General features: G+C 36.8%; 2 protein-coding genes across 8 annotated transcripts in view; both read right to left on the bottom strand.

Annotated features, from left to right (window-relative positions):
- LOC116289738 (uncharacterized) overlaps positions 1-14,171 on the bottom strand; it is a 147,410-nt gene extending 133,239 nt beyond the window's left edge. For 2 of the 7 annotated variants that reach the window (XM_031696681.2, XM_089038419.1), the window contains exon 1: positions 14,064-14,171. The gene's annotated coding sequence lies outside the window, so the exon portion shown is untranslated. Of the gene's footprint in view, positions 1-8,688; positions 8,858-9,687; positions 9,850-10,056; positions 14,037-14,063 lie in introns of those variants that run through there. The other 5 variants (XR_016121424.1, XR_016121426.1, XR_016121425.1 and 2 more) reach the window with 5 other exon arrangements.
- On the bottom strand, positions 976-5,990 carry LOC148906497 (uncharacterized). The gene is made up of 2 exons (XM_089037625.1): positions 5,808-5,990; positions 976-5,709 (listed from the first exon to the last, which is right to left on the bottom strand). Exons 1-2 carry the CDS (start codon positions 5,988-5,990, stop codon positions 2,404-2,406), a joined length of 3,489 nt encoding a protein of 1,162 aa, XP_088893751.1. The 3' UTR covers positions 976-2,403.
- Positions 14,172-18,168: the final 3,997 nt, after the last annotated feature.

Raw genomic sequence — 18,168 nt, 5'->3', positions numbered from 1 at the left:
GTTTGCTAATGACCATGACACTAAATTCTTTCGCACCAATCACGGTCTGATCTCGCTTGGCCGCTTTCCGATTTACTCCCGAAGCATGGTAATACACAGTTTTTTTTATTCAAACGTGGGACGTTTGTCACAACTGTGTATTGCCATTGCGTTTCTCAAAAGTAAATTTTTAGGTCTTGCTTGCTTGCTTGGTTGGTTGAGTTTTGGAGTTAAAAATTCGAAATCCCCGCGCTCTATAAATTGGATTGGTAAACAAAAGACTTGTCCAAACTTGCCTAACAATACTCTCCCCGTCATTTTATGGTAATAAGTAATAAAGATAATGAAATCCACCGCATATGATAACGTAATGCGTGACGTATTAGAACATAATTAAATCCACCGCAAATATACTCAAATCCACCCCAAAATTAGGAAATCCACCCCGACAATCCGGCCCGTGCCATCCCTACCCTACTACTATCATAAGAAGTCTGAGGCAATGCTAATAGACCTTTCGTGAATTCGCTGGAGTAACCACGAAACAATGGCTCCAAGTCGAAGTTAGACCTCATGTGTTTATTCATTCACTGTATTTTACCAAGTCCAACCTCGACATGGAACCACTGTTTCGTGGTCATTCATCATGCGCATGCATTCGGGAAAGGTCTTACTATTGGATCAATCCGTATCTAATACACATACGTTATACACCTATTTCAATAAACGTTTTCATCACCAAAGGCAATAAGCGAAAGGAGATAGTTGACAGGCGAAAGGAGATAGGTCATTCCAAAATCCAAGAATAGCTGGAATGATTTGTTTCTGCTTCTTATTCTCGTCAAGAACGTGGACCTTAGTGTTGAGACTGATTCAATGTTCTTTGTATTCAACGAAACCATTTCCATGTCGGAATCACCTATCGTCTATTGCCTTTGGCGATGACAACGCGTTTATTGAAATAGGTGTATATCTTCCAGGCATGATACAATACAATACAATACAATAGACTTTATTAGGTTCCCTGAGGGGATCTTCATAACTATAAAACTATAAAAAGAGTATCAAAAATTACAATAAAAGTGAAATAGAAAGATAATGAACTTCCACTGTTATCGAATATCTAATGCCTAACAATAATAATAAGGACGAACTACTATAAGATACTATGATTAATAATGAATAAAAGAAAAAAGACATAAATCTGAGAGGTATTAAAAATAATTACTTAGCCAGTTGCGCAACAACACTGTTTTAAGATTACGCTTAAAGTACGATACAGAAGGACAGTTACGTAGCTCATCAGAAAGAGAATTCTAGATGATAGCGCCACGATAGACAAACGATTGTTGCTCTAAAACTGTCCGGCACCGTTAGGAAGATAGAGACTGTCTCTATTTCTAGTGTTGTATCTATGAATCTGTGACCTCTTAGAGAATACCTCAGTTAACTACGCTTTGAAGGCATTATATAGTTCACTTTAAATTAAGGCTTCGCCATCTCGAACAGAAACGATGACATAAGTCTTATGGATAACGCTTTATGTTCACTTCAGCTATATGGACTTTTTGTTGAGCCTGCAGTCAACAGTTATTTCCTTTTTCAAGTCATGTGAGCGAGTCTAAAGGTTTGATAAATGCAAAAGCAGTAACAGCTATCAGCTTCTCCTTATGGTCAGTAACACGACTGTCAGCTTCTCCTTATGGTCAGTAACATGACTGTCAGCTTCTCCTTATGGTCAGTAACATGGCTGTCAGCTTCTCCTTATGGTCAGTAACAAGGCTGTCAGCTTCTCCTTATGGTCAGTAACATGGCTGTCAGTTTCTCCTTATGGTCAGTAACATGGCTGTCAGCTTCTCCTTATGGTCAGTAACATGGCTGTCAGCAGTAACATGACTGTCAGCTTCTTCTTATGGTCAGTAACATGGCTGTCAGCAGTAACATGACTGTCAGCTTCTTCTTATGGTCAGTAACATGACTGTCACCTTCTCCTTATGGTCAGTAACATGACTGTCAGCTTCTCCTTATGGTCAGTAACATGGCTGTCAGCTTCTCCTTATGGTCAGTAATATGGCTGTCAGCTTCTCCTTATGGTCAGTAACATGGCTGTCAGCAGTAACATGACTGTCAGCTTCTTCTTATGGTCAGTAACATGACTGTCACCTTCTCCTTATGGTCAGTAACATGACTGTCAGCTTCTCCTTATGGTCAGTAACATGGCTGTCAGCTTCTCCTTATGGTCAGTAATATGGCTGTCAGCTTCTCCTTATGGTCAGTAACATGGCTGTCAGCTTCTCCTTATGGTCAGTAAATGGCTGTCAGCTTCTCCTTGTGGTCAGTGACATTTTCTTAAGATTCCGTTTGTAGTCACGTGTAAACTTGTCAAATTTGTTCTCAACTGAGATCCATTGAAGACGTGTGTCTTTATTGAAAAGCTTGGAGGTTTAAATTATGAAACACAAGTCTTGACACTTCATAAAAAGAATGATTGAAATGACTGCTGATCGAGTTGAAGGACTTCCCATCTTCTTCTGGCACCAGAAGGTATTGTTTGCTATTTTGGGAAGCAGGATAAGGAAGATAGATTCTGTGCTCAATCTCTTCTGTTTGGAGATTTATCACGAACATGACACTCATATCAGAGATCACGAGATATGACCTTGATACGAACAAAATATCAAGCCACGATACCGTCAATACGTCAAATGCCCAACGTTTAAACAAAGAGCCATCTGACGTGTTGACTATTAATATGGAATCCTTATAATGATATGCAAGAAGGCATCCATCTTCAGAAACATGAACCCCGTCGTCTATATTAGTAATGGGATAACAGAGAAACTGACAACTGCACATCTTTTTTGCTAGTGGGTAAATGGGAATGGGCTGCTTTGTCCTGTCATAGTGATATAGGAGGATTTCTCGGTAGGTGTAGATATCGTGCGCTTTAGATTGTGTCCGAAAAACGTCAACGGGCTTCCTCCAATTCATCAGCTCTACTTCACCATCTTTAGTGGTAAAGGTATTTACGTTTTCTGGCTCCTCGCGACCCCATGTTCTTGTCACCACAATATGGCCTTCGCAGCTAACGTCTATTACAGTACTATCTTCATTCAATGTAATGGTGTTATGTACGTGTCCCTTTAATCCTTCAATGACGTAGACCTTGTTGTCATGATAACCCTTGATGACAACGAAGCAAGCCTGATGGTCTCCAAACACGCGACATGTTTGTATTGCATCATGGGGAGATTCGTATTGACTGATCACTTCAAGTGTCGTTGCGTCTAATATCTCAATCTTGTTCCCATTTTCTTGGGCAACAACGATGAAGTTGATGTTCGGAGAGGTGGTTATGAGCCTTTCGCCAGGAAAGGATTTCCACGTGATACAGCGTCCATCAACATTGAACGTATATACTGCAGTTTCAGACAGTGAATTTGAACAAGATACGAAAACAGCTATAAACCCATCCTTACATTTAAGTAGATACTCTAGTACACTGTGTGTGGACCGTGGAGTATGCATTAAAATCTTCTCATCAAAATAAGGAAAAAGTGGTTTTGGCGTTATTTCTACACTCAATCCCTTCGCATGTGCAGCTTGCAAAACGAATGCAAGGTAACGACCGAATAAAATGGGACGAAAAAAGCGACAAGAACGGTGGTGAGGACAACTGTTCCTAGGAAAACACCTTGACATATCTCTAAGTATTTGATGTAAAGAACTAGATATGATTTCACCGTCACTAACACAATTGGCAAAGCTGATGTTTTCAATCTTTAATGCAGTCAGGAAATAAATGTTCGAAAAGAATCCAAACATATCTTCTGTGACGACTGATGAGCGTTTATCTACAAGGTGGCAAAGAAATCTTAGACCATACTTCTCGTTGTCTGTAAGATTCAACGGCTTATCCAGATCTTTTTTTCCGTCTCGTATATCCCTCAGGACATCATTACACTGAATGGCAAGTACTTCTTCCCCGTCTTCTACACGAACACTGAATTCATGTACTTCATCTTCTTGAAGAATCAACCAATCAAATACTGACTTGTGAAATGCTGTCACGTGATCACTCTCAACAGGAAACAACCAATGGAGTGAGTTTAACGCATCTTTTCTTTTCTTTCTCTCTTCGCGAGGGACATCATACTCACTCTTGACACGAAGAATATTGTAAAACATGTTCTTTGGCAAAGGGTTTTCGGTTGCCACAACAGCTTCAAGCATCTTGTAGAACCCTTCCTTCTCTGATATGTAAGGTAGTAATACTTTTTTAAGACGAGGGAAATAATTCTCATAAACTGATGAGATTCCATTAGGAAACAGTTGCAAAACTTTCTTTGGTGATGCAACGTTTTCTCTTTTTAAATAGTCGATGACAAAGAAAGCCACTAAGAACAAACCTTCTGTCATTTCCACTAGGTTTTGTAGAAGATCTGAATTATCGTCATTGTCGCATTGTGGATAGAGGGCTTTAAGCTCGAAGCTCAAAAATATTTTAAGGTCTTCCATATTAGATTCATCTTCTGGTCTTATTTCTACAGCAACAATTGAACCAAGTGTAGAGGTATTAGTTGATGGTCTACTGGTTAGAATAAATCGAAGCCATGAAGGGAAACATGGGAGTTTTTTTCTTAGTGCCTTCAGTAGTTCATCTTTTGGATCATGTGAACACTCGTCTAAAGCATCTATAACAACAACCAAGTTAGAGTCTTTTTGTTCCACGTTACACAATGGTTCCTCTAGCAAAATGGTTAACAGCTCTTCGCAGTTCATCTCGGATATCTCCTTACCCAAATCTGTTTGCAGTTTGCTTTCTAGGGCCTCTCGATAACCAGGAACAGTGTCACGCATCTCACTTGCAATGGACTGCAACATCAACCTTGGATTGTTTCTTGTGGCATTACTGAAGTGAAATAAGTAACATCCTGCAAGACATCCAAGTTCCTTGTATGTCTGACAGATCTTAGCAGCAAGAATTGATTTGCCCATACCTGGACCAGCGGTGATCAGCATTATACACGAGTCTGGGTGGTCACTGTCAACATGGGATTTGACTTGATCTAGAATCCACTGACGGGTGTTTGGATGGTAACGCTTACATTTTTCATTTATTTCTGGTCCAAATTCTGAAGTAGCCAGCTGATGGATCCGTTGATCCATTTGTCGTGCTTTGATGAACACATTCCTGACGTCATCTAGTTTATCCTTTATGTCTGCTGTGTCTGACTTGAGGTCTGCCGTGTCTGACTTAATATCTGCTGTGTCTGACTTGAGGTATGTTGTGTCTGACTTGAGGTCTGCTGTGTCTGACTTGAGGTCTGTTGCGTGTGACTTGAGGTCTGTTGCGTGTGACTTGAGGTCTGCTGTGTCTGACTTAAGGTCTGCTGTATGTGACTTCAGATCCTCTAGCTGTGTTTTGACATCCGTATCTGATATATACCAATCGTTGAGTAACTGGTTGTAGTCTTTCATTCCCAAAGGTGCAGACTTCAAATCATTTATGTCATCTTGACTCAGTCCCAGTGACAGAAGGGCAGTTGAAATATCTTGCCAGTGTTTTTCAAAGTCAGCATCATTTATTTCAGTATTTGGTTGGTGTGCTATAGTATTGTTTCTGTAGTACTTTATCCTGGCAAGGTTAGCCTCTAGTGAGTTGTCCGTTGCAGGTGGTAAGGCATCCCAACTAACTGTAGTTGCTGGTTTTGTAAGTCCACAATATTTCTTAGAAGAACAATCAGTAACGTGATATCAAAGTCTTTAGATTGAGGGTCGCTCCCATTTGGTGGATACAGTTTCTCCCATTGCTTTTTATTCAGTACATTCACACTCAGCTTTTGTAGTGCTGTCTTGTTAGCATTTAAGAAGGCTTTCAATGAAGATGATCGATATTTACCATCAAATACAGAACGAACTGCTTGTGTGCCTCCATCGACTAGCAACCTACAAAGCTTGGTGTAGTTGATCTTTTCATCTGTTTCTTTGCACCAGCTTGCTGAAGCCATCACTAAGCAAGGAAATAAAAAGTAATGATATCAATTACCCTATTTGACTATGACGTCACTGCTTGTTTATGTGGGGGATAGAATCGCCAAATTTAATAGAAAATTCAACAAAATTTGCTCCTAGCGAAACAGTTTAATCTTTGTGGATTGATACGGGTTTTAGAACAGTTTTCGGTGAATTTGCGTTGATTTAACCCCCTCCGACGACCATGATCCTTTGCGTTTAAACAATAGATTGTTTTGATGTGACGTCATAGTGAAATAGGGCAATTAATGCTTCTATGATTTCTAAATTTCTAAATTTTATTTCAGCTAGGTCTAGTGTGGTGTCTTTACTTGAAGCTGAATGGCAAGTGTTAGTTCTATAGAAATATTTGCTGATGATGGAAAACCAAGTGCAATCAGATAGCTCTTCATTGAAGGCTGGTAATGAAGTTCATTAGATGGAATCAGTTGATTGATAACTGGAACAATAGCAATGTATTTTGCTAAAACCAATAGAAATCCAAATAGCTGAAGGAGATGGAGTTTTGGAGAAATCTCAGGGTTGCTTGGTTGGTTCTCTACTGAACTTCAAGGTTTTTTTTACTAGGTTCTCTGGCCACGTCCCTAAAAAATCAACTACCGAATACCAATTACATTATGACGGATGAATAGCTACTCTGTAGAAAAGCCAATGAATATTTATAAATATTATTTCATTAGAGACAAAGCATTGGACGGTTTGACAACATGTCGTCATCTCAACAAAATTTATTTCGATAAAAAGATATAACTAGCTAAAACTAGTGTGAGCTGCGTCGGTGTTTCTAATGAAACAGTAATGATGAAAAGGTAAATTATACACTGGTGAAAAGATGAAAAAACTTACTGACGTTTTGGACGCTAGTCTTTCGTCGGAGTAAAATCCTCTTTGTACTCCGACGAAGGACTAGCGTCCGAAACGTCAGTAAGTTTTTTCAAATTTATTTCGATTTCTTGGCATATTTATAGAGAAAAGGTAAATTCAAAAGCACTATTATTATTTTATTATAATTATAATAGTAATTATTACTAAACAGATATCCAAAATGACACCAAAGGTAAGATATCCAAAATGTGGGTTGGCTAAGCCCCCACCCACCCCCTGTTCTTATCTAGGAGAGCTAAGCTAGGCTTCAATCCCCTAAGTACTAATCTACGTGTTTGCATTATATGGTTAAAAGGCTATATTTAAAATAAATATGCTATGTGTAGAACAATAGATTTGACATTGTTGGGAAATGAAGCAGCAAATTCATACATCCAAAGGTGATTCTCTATCAATTTTTAAGAACACATTTTTGGTGTCCATGTTTTTCCTCCTCAAAAATCAACTCCTAAATTCTAAATTATTTGATTTACTGGCTGCTTTATCAAGTGGGTATTAAAGCAGCACGTAGGCATTTTGTCTGCGCATGCGTGCAAATATAAGTTTTAATAGAAAACCGCTGAATTGAGCCTGCAGAGATTGCCAAGATGGCGGAATATTTTCTGTCTAACAGCGCTCGTTTACTAGTTCTCTGTGTCCTTTGGAGACCATTTAAAACGCTATCGAATGGATATTTTAATGCCTTATGAAAAAGGTTGTCGCTAGGTCGTTATTTTACTCTTTATTTTATCCGAATTTAATTCCAAGGGCATTCGCCTGGAATAACCTCGTTCCCAAGCACTACAACTTACCTATATTATCTTCTAACCTACAATCACCGCGTTGGGGTAGAGTCGTGAATAATTATTATTTCACTGTACAAGAACTGTACTTGTTTTCATCTTGCAAGCATATTTGAAAGTGGTTACAATCATAGAAAATTCTCTAACTGGTAAAATTTCCTTTTTTACTCATGTTTCATGGTTAGACTGACTTAATATATGAGAAAGAAAAGGCCCAATAAAGTATATATGCACTTGCCGTAAATCCTCTATTAAGCATCCCCTCTCGAATAAACCCTCCCTTTCTAATAAGTAACCCCCTTTCTAAAGAAAGAATTTTTTAAAGCCAAACCTTCCCAATTAAAGAAACGTATACTGATTAAATGTGATTTATTAAAGTCTTGATAGTTCACCAACATGTTATTTGGTGAACCACACTAATTTGGCCCTTATTTTTTGTTGCATGACATACCCACTTCAGTTTTTCCCACTCTGCACTCTAGTTCCTTGTGAATTTAACAAATCGAAGTAAGGTTTCTATGGGTCTGTACAGTAATTGAACGTGGTGAAATGACGAACCTGACAGCTTAGAGCCTACTGCATTTGGGCTAAATCAATACTTAGGTCCCCCTCTATGAGCCAATAAGCCCCTATCAAACTACCTGAAATGAATTACCCCCCCCCCCCCTCCCAGCTTAATTTAATAGAGGATTTACATATGAAGTAAAAGAAATCTTTAGTTTTATTCATTTCATAACCATGATCATGAACAACCTGTGCAGAAAATTAACAGAATAGCATATAATCAAATTAATTGTATCACCATCCACGAAAAAATGTCATGAGATACCCATCTAAATTAATCCTAATGATGCTGTCATCCCAAGATTAAAAAATAAATTTGGTCAGACCTGGTCAGTTGTGGACATCTATATATTAGACTAAAAATGATAGTATATTGCAGCCTCATTTACTATAATAGTGATTGTCATAGGATTGGACCAGTACATCAATACAACAGTGCAGCTTGTCGGTTTAATTAAATTTTAATTTTAATTTAGTCTTTACAATGAAAATATAGAAAGGAACAATTCAAAACAACATCCACTCCTCGTATAGTTTGAGAAATAATTCATTCCTATCCACCTTCCTTCTTCTCAGGAGCAGCAGACTACCTTTTCATCATACACCTCTACCTATAGACAGGAACAAAGAAACTATATTGTTATTACATTTAATTATCCTTTTCCTAATTAGTATGTAAAGAAATTTCTTCCTAAAGATTATGGTTGAAGCCCCATTGAGAGGTTGGAATCCTAATAATTATAAGCTTATAACAAATTTCTCTAGAAGTTCACATCAACTGAAAATTGTTTCAACAATTTTGGAAACCATTTATTACAGACTGTAAGTAGCTAGACTATTAGCTACCTTGGGCAGATCTAAGAGCTGTGATAGTTTTTATTTCTTCCATGGTTTGTAACCCTTTAAACTTCCTCTATCTAGTACCTTATATATATATCCTTTCTTATCCATGCATTCATAGCACATAGTGTAATATTAGTTATTTACATAGTGAAAGTGAAAAATCTTCAAAAAATAGTTTAAGGCCATAACTTCTGTTTTGACTTTTAGATTTTAATACAAATTAGAACTGCCTTGTCATTTCTAGAGTGTGAAAAGAACACGAGTTTACTGCATTAGCGTACAACAGTGAGCCAAGATGGCCGATTTAGGCATGACAGGTCAGCTGTTTGAAATTACTGTGTAAAGCCTGCACAATTTTTCAAGGCAAATGACTATGCCCAGTTAATTCTATAGCTTATTAGCTCTTAAATGATAACAAATAGAAATTTGGGGAAAAGCAAAAATAAATAGAAATTTTACTTTTTCTTACTCGGGGTAGCATTCACTCTAATGATATTTTAGCAATAAAAGTCTTACGAACTATGCCAGTATTTTTGGTGACAAAGATAAGCAATTTAAAAAACAACTACAATAAACAACATTGAGGTGTTCAAGCTACCTTATATAGATATTTCAACAACCAAAAACTTGAAGATCTTGGTAAACCTAAACAAGGAAAATTACCCAAGATTTGAGGATATGCTGAGGTAGCTGGAATGGTCTTAATATTTCCTTTAACACCATATGCCACACAATTTTTCAGTACAAAAAAATTGCACACCTGTAAAGATAAAAGAAAGGCCATTCTAATAGAGGTAATTTCCATCTTGGGGAATAGTAAAACTTTCGAGTAAATTGACTTTGAATTTGAGTAAAAATTAGCTTACACGCAAATTTGGCCATCAAACATCCTCCTATTTCAGACGATCAACTTTCGACTAAAAGTTATAATTCAACAAAATGAAAACATCAAAGAATAATTTCTCACCTTAAAGAAAGATTTCCTCAATTTACTGGTTAGATTTTAAATACAACAGGAACAAAGATAACCATGTCTTGAGGTTTTTCCCTTTCGGGCACATTTTGACGAGTGATTTATCTCCAAATAAAAGGACGATGTACTTGTTGATATGCTCATGTGCTAGTCCTTCGTCTCTAGTTTTGATCCTCTTTGAAGCCCTTCCATCGAATGCCTCTAAATTCTGAGAACGTTGATCAGAAAACCCACAGACTGTGCATTACAAACAAAATGGCGGCTGAAATTCTTTTGTTTTCTATTAACGCGCGCATGCGCAGTACAAATTGCCTATATGCTTATTAAAGCTAGTTATGCTTTCTGCCATTCACCCTGAATAATCTTGATTTATTTAGTTAATATTTAACAATCTAAGACCTGTAGCTCTTATGGTCTATGAGTCAATACCCCATGAGGTCAAAGGCCATGAGGGCGAGAGGTCTTATTGTTTTTATATAAACCTACTAATTGTTCCACAAAATACAAACAATTTTGAAATTAGGTTAAAATAACTGTTCAGTAATTTATTTTTCAAATTGTTTGTTTCTTCAAAGTCGGTACTTTTCACTAATAGTGTTCTATCACTAATATACCACTAGTAGCTCAGCCAATCAGAGAGCAGGATTCGTGATAGACCATTAGTAGGTTTATGCTAAATGATCATTGAATTTGATATTGATATATTTTGGATATATGTATATACATCTTTTATTCAATTTCTATATTGTGTAGCTCCAGAAATTTAATCCATACCTCCTCCAAGGAGGGATTTTTTAAAGACCCCCCTTACCCCAGAAATTCCATTTTTTTTCTTTACAAACTCCATAATTTTGTTCTTTCTCTGAACCCCACCCCCAGTAAATTCCCATTCCTCTGTTGGGTGGTGGGGTGGAGTATGGATAATTTCTGGAACTACACATTCATAATTTTTTTTTCATATTTACAGTAATAAAAAATACTTAGATTTTTTAAACATTTTAGGGTGGAATATGAGGGGATATTTTATTTTGAGTCTGCTGTTTAATGGAATGGGGTACCAATTAAAAGATGAAAATGATGCCCACTCGTTTTCCACCCTAAAATGTCTAATAAGTTATCAGGGTAGCATGGGTGGTGTTCGCGGCTAACGTGTCGTCTTTTACCACTGTAAGTCCAACGGGTTGGGTCGCTGGTTCGGGCCCTGCGGTCGCCACATGTGAATTGAGTTTGTTTGATGTGTTTTTTTCTCATATGCTACTAGGATTTTCTCCAGGTTCTCTGGTTTCCTCCCTCCATAAAAATCAACATGTGAGTTGAGTGTTGTACGTAGTAAATATAGACTGTAGTGGTAGTGCATGTGGAGGGAACCTCACAGAAGAGCCCCGTATGGGGAGTGATGGTTGTATAATATACTATTTTATCATTATCATTACTATTATTATTATTATTATCATTATTATTATTAATTAACTGAGAAGAACTGAGCTCACTTTTTCCCAAAAAGAAGGCTTCAAAAAAAACATTTTTAAAAATGGTTTTCAAATTTATTTTTTTACTGTACAACATAACTTAGTAGTAGCTCCAGGCTTTCTCCTGCGTAATTTGTACTCTAATATTAATAGTTTGATATAATTATAATAACATGAAATATTCCATGAGTCACTTTTATTTTCTATGTAAGTGTGTATGCAAAGAAAATACAAGTGACAAGTGGGATATTCCATGGTGTGCCACAAGAAAGCATTGTATAACTATTATATATACAAGTGACAAGTGGGATATTCCATGGTGTGTCACAAGAAAGCATTGTATAACTATCATATACAAGTGACAAGTGGGATATTCCATGGTGTGTTACAAGAAAGCATTGTATAACTATTATATATACAAGTGACAAGTGGGATATTCCATGGTGTGTCATGAGAAAGCATTGTATGACTATTATATACAAGTGACAAGTGGGATATTCCATGGTGTGCCACAAGAAAGCATTGTATAACTATTATATACTATTATATACTATTATATTATATATTAAGTGACAAGTGGGATATTCCATGGTGTGTCACGAGAAAGCATTGTATAACTATTATGTACAAGTAACAAGTGGGATATTCCATGGTGTGTCACAAGAGAGCATTGTATAACTATTATATACAAGTGACAAGTGGGATATTCCATGGTGTATCACAAGAAAGCATTGTATAACTATTATATTCAAGTGACAAGTGGGATATTCCATGGTGTGTCACAAGAGAGCATTGTATAACTATTATATACAAGTGACAAGTGGGATATTCCATGGTGTGTCACAAGAAAGCATTGTATAACTATTATATACAATTACCAAGTGGGATATTCCATGGTGTGTCACGAGAAAGCATTGTACAACTATTATGTACAAGTGACATGTGGGATATTCCATGGTGTGCCACAAGAAAGCATTGTATATATAACTATTATATACAAGTGGCAAGTGATATGGTAAATAACTAAGAGCACAGTGCATGATGGAAAGGAAGAGTGGAATAAAAAGTTCCATAAAACTGTAAAAAGCTTATGACACGAACCCAGTCGTGACACAGCAAAGCATATGCTCATTGCAAGAGAATTTACTGTCTATCAAATGAAATACTCAGAACATGGCATGCACACGGCATGCACACAGCATGGAAAAGGGTACACCAAGGTCACAGCACTGCCAGACTAATCACATTGGGTGAGAAATAATCTCTCAGTCAAAATATTTCTAGAAAAATATGGTCACAGGAAGGCATGCATATGGCATCGACTGTATCACTGTCCTACAAAAATTGCTCTATCAACAATAAATTATAATATCATTATTGGTCGAAAACTGTGCACTTAAATAGTGAAAAGAGCAAAGTGCTGACACATATCCGCATGCACGAAGTGCTCAATGCTGCTAGACCCAGCTACCGTTTTTCTTTCTGCATTAATAAATTCAATACCAAGATAAAATTAATGACTTATGCTTCTCCTTACACTTCTTTTGTGCTTACGCCACTTCCTGAGTGCTTTATTACTGAATGGAGCACAAAAAAAGCTGTTTTATTTGTTAAATATACAACCCTACAGCTTTCCTGCATTCTAATTGGCTGTATTTTCTATGATGTGGGATAAAAGTCAGTATCATATGTCTCCCACTCATATGAAAATCGCTCTGGACCAGATATAATCTTAGCTTCTATGTTTTGATATCTTGAACCACCACAGGTAGCCCAAGCTTGGTTTCTGTGGTGTCGTGTTACGAGGAAATGTATGGGCATTCTTCAAAAATTTCAATAAAATCATTGAAACGTGAAATAAAGCCACTAAATTTTACCCGATCATTGAGAAATAGCACTTCTTTTGCTCTGTGTGGTTATTTTTTTGAATTTAGCCTGTTTTAAGAATTTTTCCCCCACCAATAAGAAATAAAAAAAACAGAAACTAAGCTTGGGACCACAGCCTTATCAGACTCATTATTTGTGTGGCTTGGATACCTGTGGTGGTAAACTACTTGAGCTGTTATCTCCACAATTGAAGATTTTTGTATAAAATAAACTGTTCAAAACCTTCAAATTCTTTGTCAAAACAAAGCTTAGATATTTTATGATCTTTTTGTGTGTGTGTGTGTGTGGTTTTTTGTTTGAGCTTATCTGTTCGCATTCAAGACATTATTGGAGGTTTAGATGTTGTGGGTGCAAATAAAAAACTTGATATTTTAGCTTTTGCTTCAACAAACAACAGTAATTCTTCAGCTCTGTTATTCTCCACTATAACTGCATGGTTTTGATCAACAATACAAGCAACTGTCATATCTAGATAACCAAGGTACTTTGTTGTTTTGTTATGATACAATTAACCAACTTTTCTAACCTCTAAACAACCCGGAATTAGAAATGACAATATGGACTACCAGGTGCTTCAAGAGACTTCTCTCTCCTAGAATATATTAAATATATTCCTATTTCTATCCTAAAACATTCACGACTTACCTGAATGTACTTTAAGCCATGTTCAAAGCCACACAATTCACAATACTGGGATATTTTCCTCGATATAAACTTCTCTACTCGACTCGACTCAACATGTCTGGCCGAGGTGTTACGTACATACTTTGTGTAAGGTATCATATTGCGACTCATTATAAACATATTCGGAAAAGGAACAATAAAAATTAGATACATGAAGTATAAAGCTTTTTTCAAACAGACACACCTAAAAGTGTGACGTCAATGCTTACTCCCAATCACGTGACGTTTAGGAGTTGACTGAGGGGCAACTAGCGGATGTTAAGTCAAAACATGTCAAAAGAAGTCCTCAAACTATTGTATTTGACTATTTCTACGAAATGAAACCAGAAAACAAGAGAACAAAACAACCTCCAACATTCTACAAGCCATCAAAAAAGAGCTATTACCGGAAGTGACGTCTATTGATAGTAACCCATGCTTCGTTTGAAAAAAACCACTTCCGGGTACACAACGAAAAAAAGGCAATTTATTCTATAAATATTTTTATTACGTTTTCTTTATGAAAGAATTTCTTGTCCAAAGTTCTATATTTTTATCAGCTGGAAGTTAAATCATTGAGATCATTTTCTGCTAATTCATTTTAGCGATTAATTTTGGTCGCCCCGGCCTGTCATAGGGCAACAACACAGGGTGACCAGTTCTAAATAGGAAACAACTAAAACACTTGAAATTCTAACAAAAATACGCCCTCATCACACAAGAGGTTTGAGTTCAGATTATGACAGACAGATGTCCCTAGAATGTTGCCAGCCCTGTGTAGTAACACATTTTGGGATCGAAGAGTTGGTATCTCACGATTTGTGAGGGGAGTGGGGGGTATGGGAGGTGGGGTGAGGGTCTTTCTGACTACCACTAGGAATAATATACTTTGAACTACACAACTTTATGATTTAAAAATATTAACCTTTTATTGTTTTATAAGTTCAACGTAATCCGATGGTTTTATGATTGACCAATGTAACCATGACAACAATTTCTGCGTAAAACTTTTTAAAGGGGTTCGTATGTTCCGAACTTCTGTCGTAAAAAAAATGAGTTTCTTAGTCGGTTCATCATGTAATATTTACTTATTAGGTCAAGTAAGCTGCCAAATGTTATTAAATTTTGACTAAATATTTTTCTTTAATTGTTTATGTAAATTTACCAGCAAAGCAGAATTATGCCCACAAGGTCCCCACAAGACAAATATACGATAAAATACATCAACAAATTTTGGAATCGAGTATTTAACGTTTTACTATTTAAGGCCATGATAGGAGTAGTCATTTCCTTTCCCTTGAGTATTATTTCTGTCTCGATGACGACATGCATACAGTTTTAAGCAAAATAATGTATTCTTCTCAGATTTTGCTAGTATTTTAGTCCACTTGTCACTCTCTAGAGAATATCCATATTCATGTGTCTTCCCATGCAGACAAATAGCTTTTGTATTTCAGAGGGTAGATCACAGCAACGTATCTGTCGATTGTTAATGCACCTAAAGAGAGGATCGAAGCTGTTGAGAGAATGAAGTAAGATATGTGGAGGATCCGAATATCTACGAGATCTATTTCGAATGCTTCACTACGATGGAATACTGCCGATGTTGGATCCATTGAGATTCCAACCAAGAGGTCTGTCATCGCGAGACTTCGAATCAGAAAAGTGAACGGAGTTCGTAGCTCGTGGAATGGATCTTTCAAAATGGCGTAACATATCAGAGAGTTTGCTGGAACAGTTACTAGTATAAGACCTAAAGACACTGTCGTAGTGAAGATGGAAAGATATCTTGGTGCAGAAACGCCAACACACGAAGCACTGACGCCGTCGTTCGACATCCTTGCCTTGACAAAATGGCCAACTTCTTGAAAATTTTTTCCAAAATACTTGATAATGATCTTAAGGTAAACTAAGACTTCAAAGTGGACTTTACATCGAAACTTCAAGTTTTTGATATTACTATTTCGAAAAACGTTGTCCTTCGGAGATTTGAAATCTGAGACTGAGTGCAATTTTCGGTGACTAAGTGTTTTCCCATTAAAAATTTAAAATACATGACACTTATTGCCACAAATCCTTAAAGCAGGTCATCGCATAAACATGGCATACTACTACTAATAATAATTAATACTGTATTTAATTAGACTTAAATATATTTATTTTATACTGTATTTAAATTTTTTTGCACACGTACTGTATTTAAATTTTACCTTTTTGCGGAATATTGATAAAAAAGACAAAACGATTTACAGCTTACAGCCCACAATTCATTTCGGTGTCAGATTCCAGATCATCCACCGACGTTTTTTGAAATAAGGCGCTCTTTTGATGTGCACTGGGTTGCCCAATGTGCGGGTATGCTGGAGCTTATTTAAATTTTGTAACATTTTAGGTGTATTTTTTCCAGAACTTCCGAGCACTACAGATGCGGTTTTGTACACGGAGAAAAACAGCATTGCGTTACGACGTCACTAAGTTTTACTATACGCTCCATCTTGAATTACACTCATAAGCGCTAATGATCCGACTGACTCGTCGAGTCTGATAAAACAAATATATCTATTTGAAGAACCAGCACACATATCCATGTAAGCGTTTTTTTGTTTTTTTCGCTAACCGTTCTGAAGTTCTTGATCATTCCATTATAGATTATATTCTTCAAATATAGTTTTTTTAAATATCCAAACCAATGAAGTGGAATGAAACTCTGTGAGTAAAAGGATTCAAAACTAAGCGAAAAGTATTTACGGCCAAAGTTACCAAGCTCTCCGAATTACAATCCTAGAAATCTTCTTTTACTGCTCAATTATATTACTTCTAAAGCCCGGAATTGCATCCTCAGCTGCTGAGCCAATCTACGAGTCATAAATCTGTAAACAAGTCCTTCAAATCCAAATTCTCAAATTTCGGGAGACGGAGAAAAAACTATTGTTTTAACGCTAGGGATCATGGTCACTGGAGGGGGATGGAATGACAACAACACATCTTAAATCACAATGAAATTTGGTTTATGAACTGGTGAAGCCAAGAACAACTTAATGTCTCGAAAGAAAATAATTAAGCTTAAATCTAGCCTACATTTTTATCATTTTAGCAGATGTACACAAACCGTGACGTCATTATGAAATAGGCCAATTGTGGTGGAGTATATGGAGAACGAAGATGGTGTAATTGAAAACTAATATTTGAAATAGAAGTCAAACTTTATGTACTTATTGACTGAGTGGGAGGGCCGTACGGGAAAATATTTGGCTCGAGGTGATGCCGTACGGACCGAGCGCAGCGAGGTCCGTACAAATGACCGAGAGCCAAATATTTTCCCGTACGGCCCGACCTAACTCAGGCAATAAGCATTTTATCATATGACCCTCACGAAAAAATTAATAAAAAAATAAAAGAAAGAAAGAAATAGTAAATAAAAGCTAAAAAAGAGAAAGCGCGCGGATTCGAACAGGGCCGGACGGGTTTTTCCGGCCCGCTTACGTCAACCCGTCCGGCCCCCATCACGTGACTTTTTCCAATGGTTTTATTAGAGCGCGCGAGCAGGGCCGTACGGGTCATATGATAATACCACATATTATTCTTTTCCAAGTTGTCGTTTCTTCCATGTTCCTTCCAGCTTTCATGATTCGTTACCTTCATTTTATTTTAATTATAAATCATCAAAAGACAGAGTTCCGTAAAAACGATTGGAATATGCTACGTGTGGACGCGAATTATTTGACATCCGCAACAACACGATGCGGATTCAAAAATATCCGGATACGTGTGGACGGGGCTTTAGTTTCAATATCAATATGTTCATTCCACGTAAGATTATTCTTGCTTATTATAATTACAAAATAATTAAAGGATTCAACTATGTCTAATGGTTAACCATCAAAAGAAAAACTTATGTAATCTATATGACTTAGCCGCTTTATTACTGCCTATCAACATAAACTACTTACATTTTGATATATTTTTAAAGAAAGCTGGTTTTTATCTTGACCAGTTTCCAACCTTTAGGAAGTCTGAATTCAATTTTGATTCTACATCTAACGCTCTGAAGGCATTATACTTCACCCTAAATGGACGCCTTCGCCAT

This window comes from Actinia tenebrosa, unplaced genomic scaffold, assembly GCF_029948245.1.
Source record: "Actinia tenebrosa isolate PJP-AT-01 unplaced genomic scaffold, QUT_ActTen_1.0 PGA_scaffold5__44_contigs__length_20552954, whole genome shotgun sequence".
NCBI classification, from domain to species: domain Eukaryota; kingdom Metazoa; phylum Cnidaria; class Anthozoa; order Actiniaria; family Actiniidae; genus Actinia; species Actinia tenebrosa.
The sequence above is the reverse complement of the archived record's forward strand: the minus strand, read 5'-3'. Positions and strand labels throughout refer to the sequence as shown.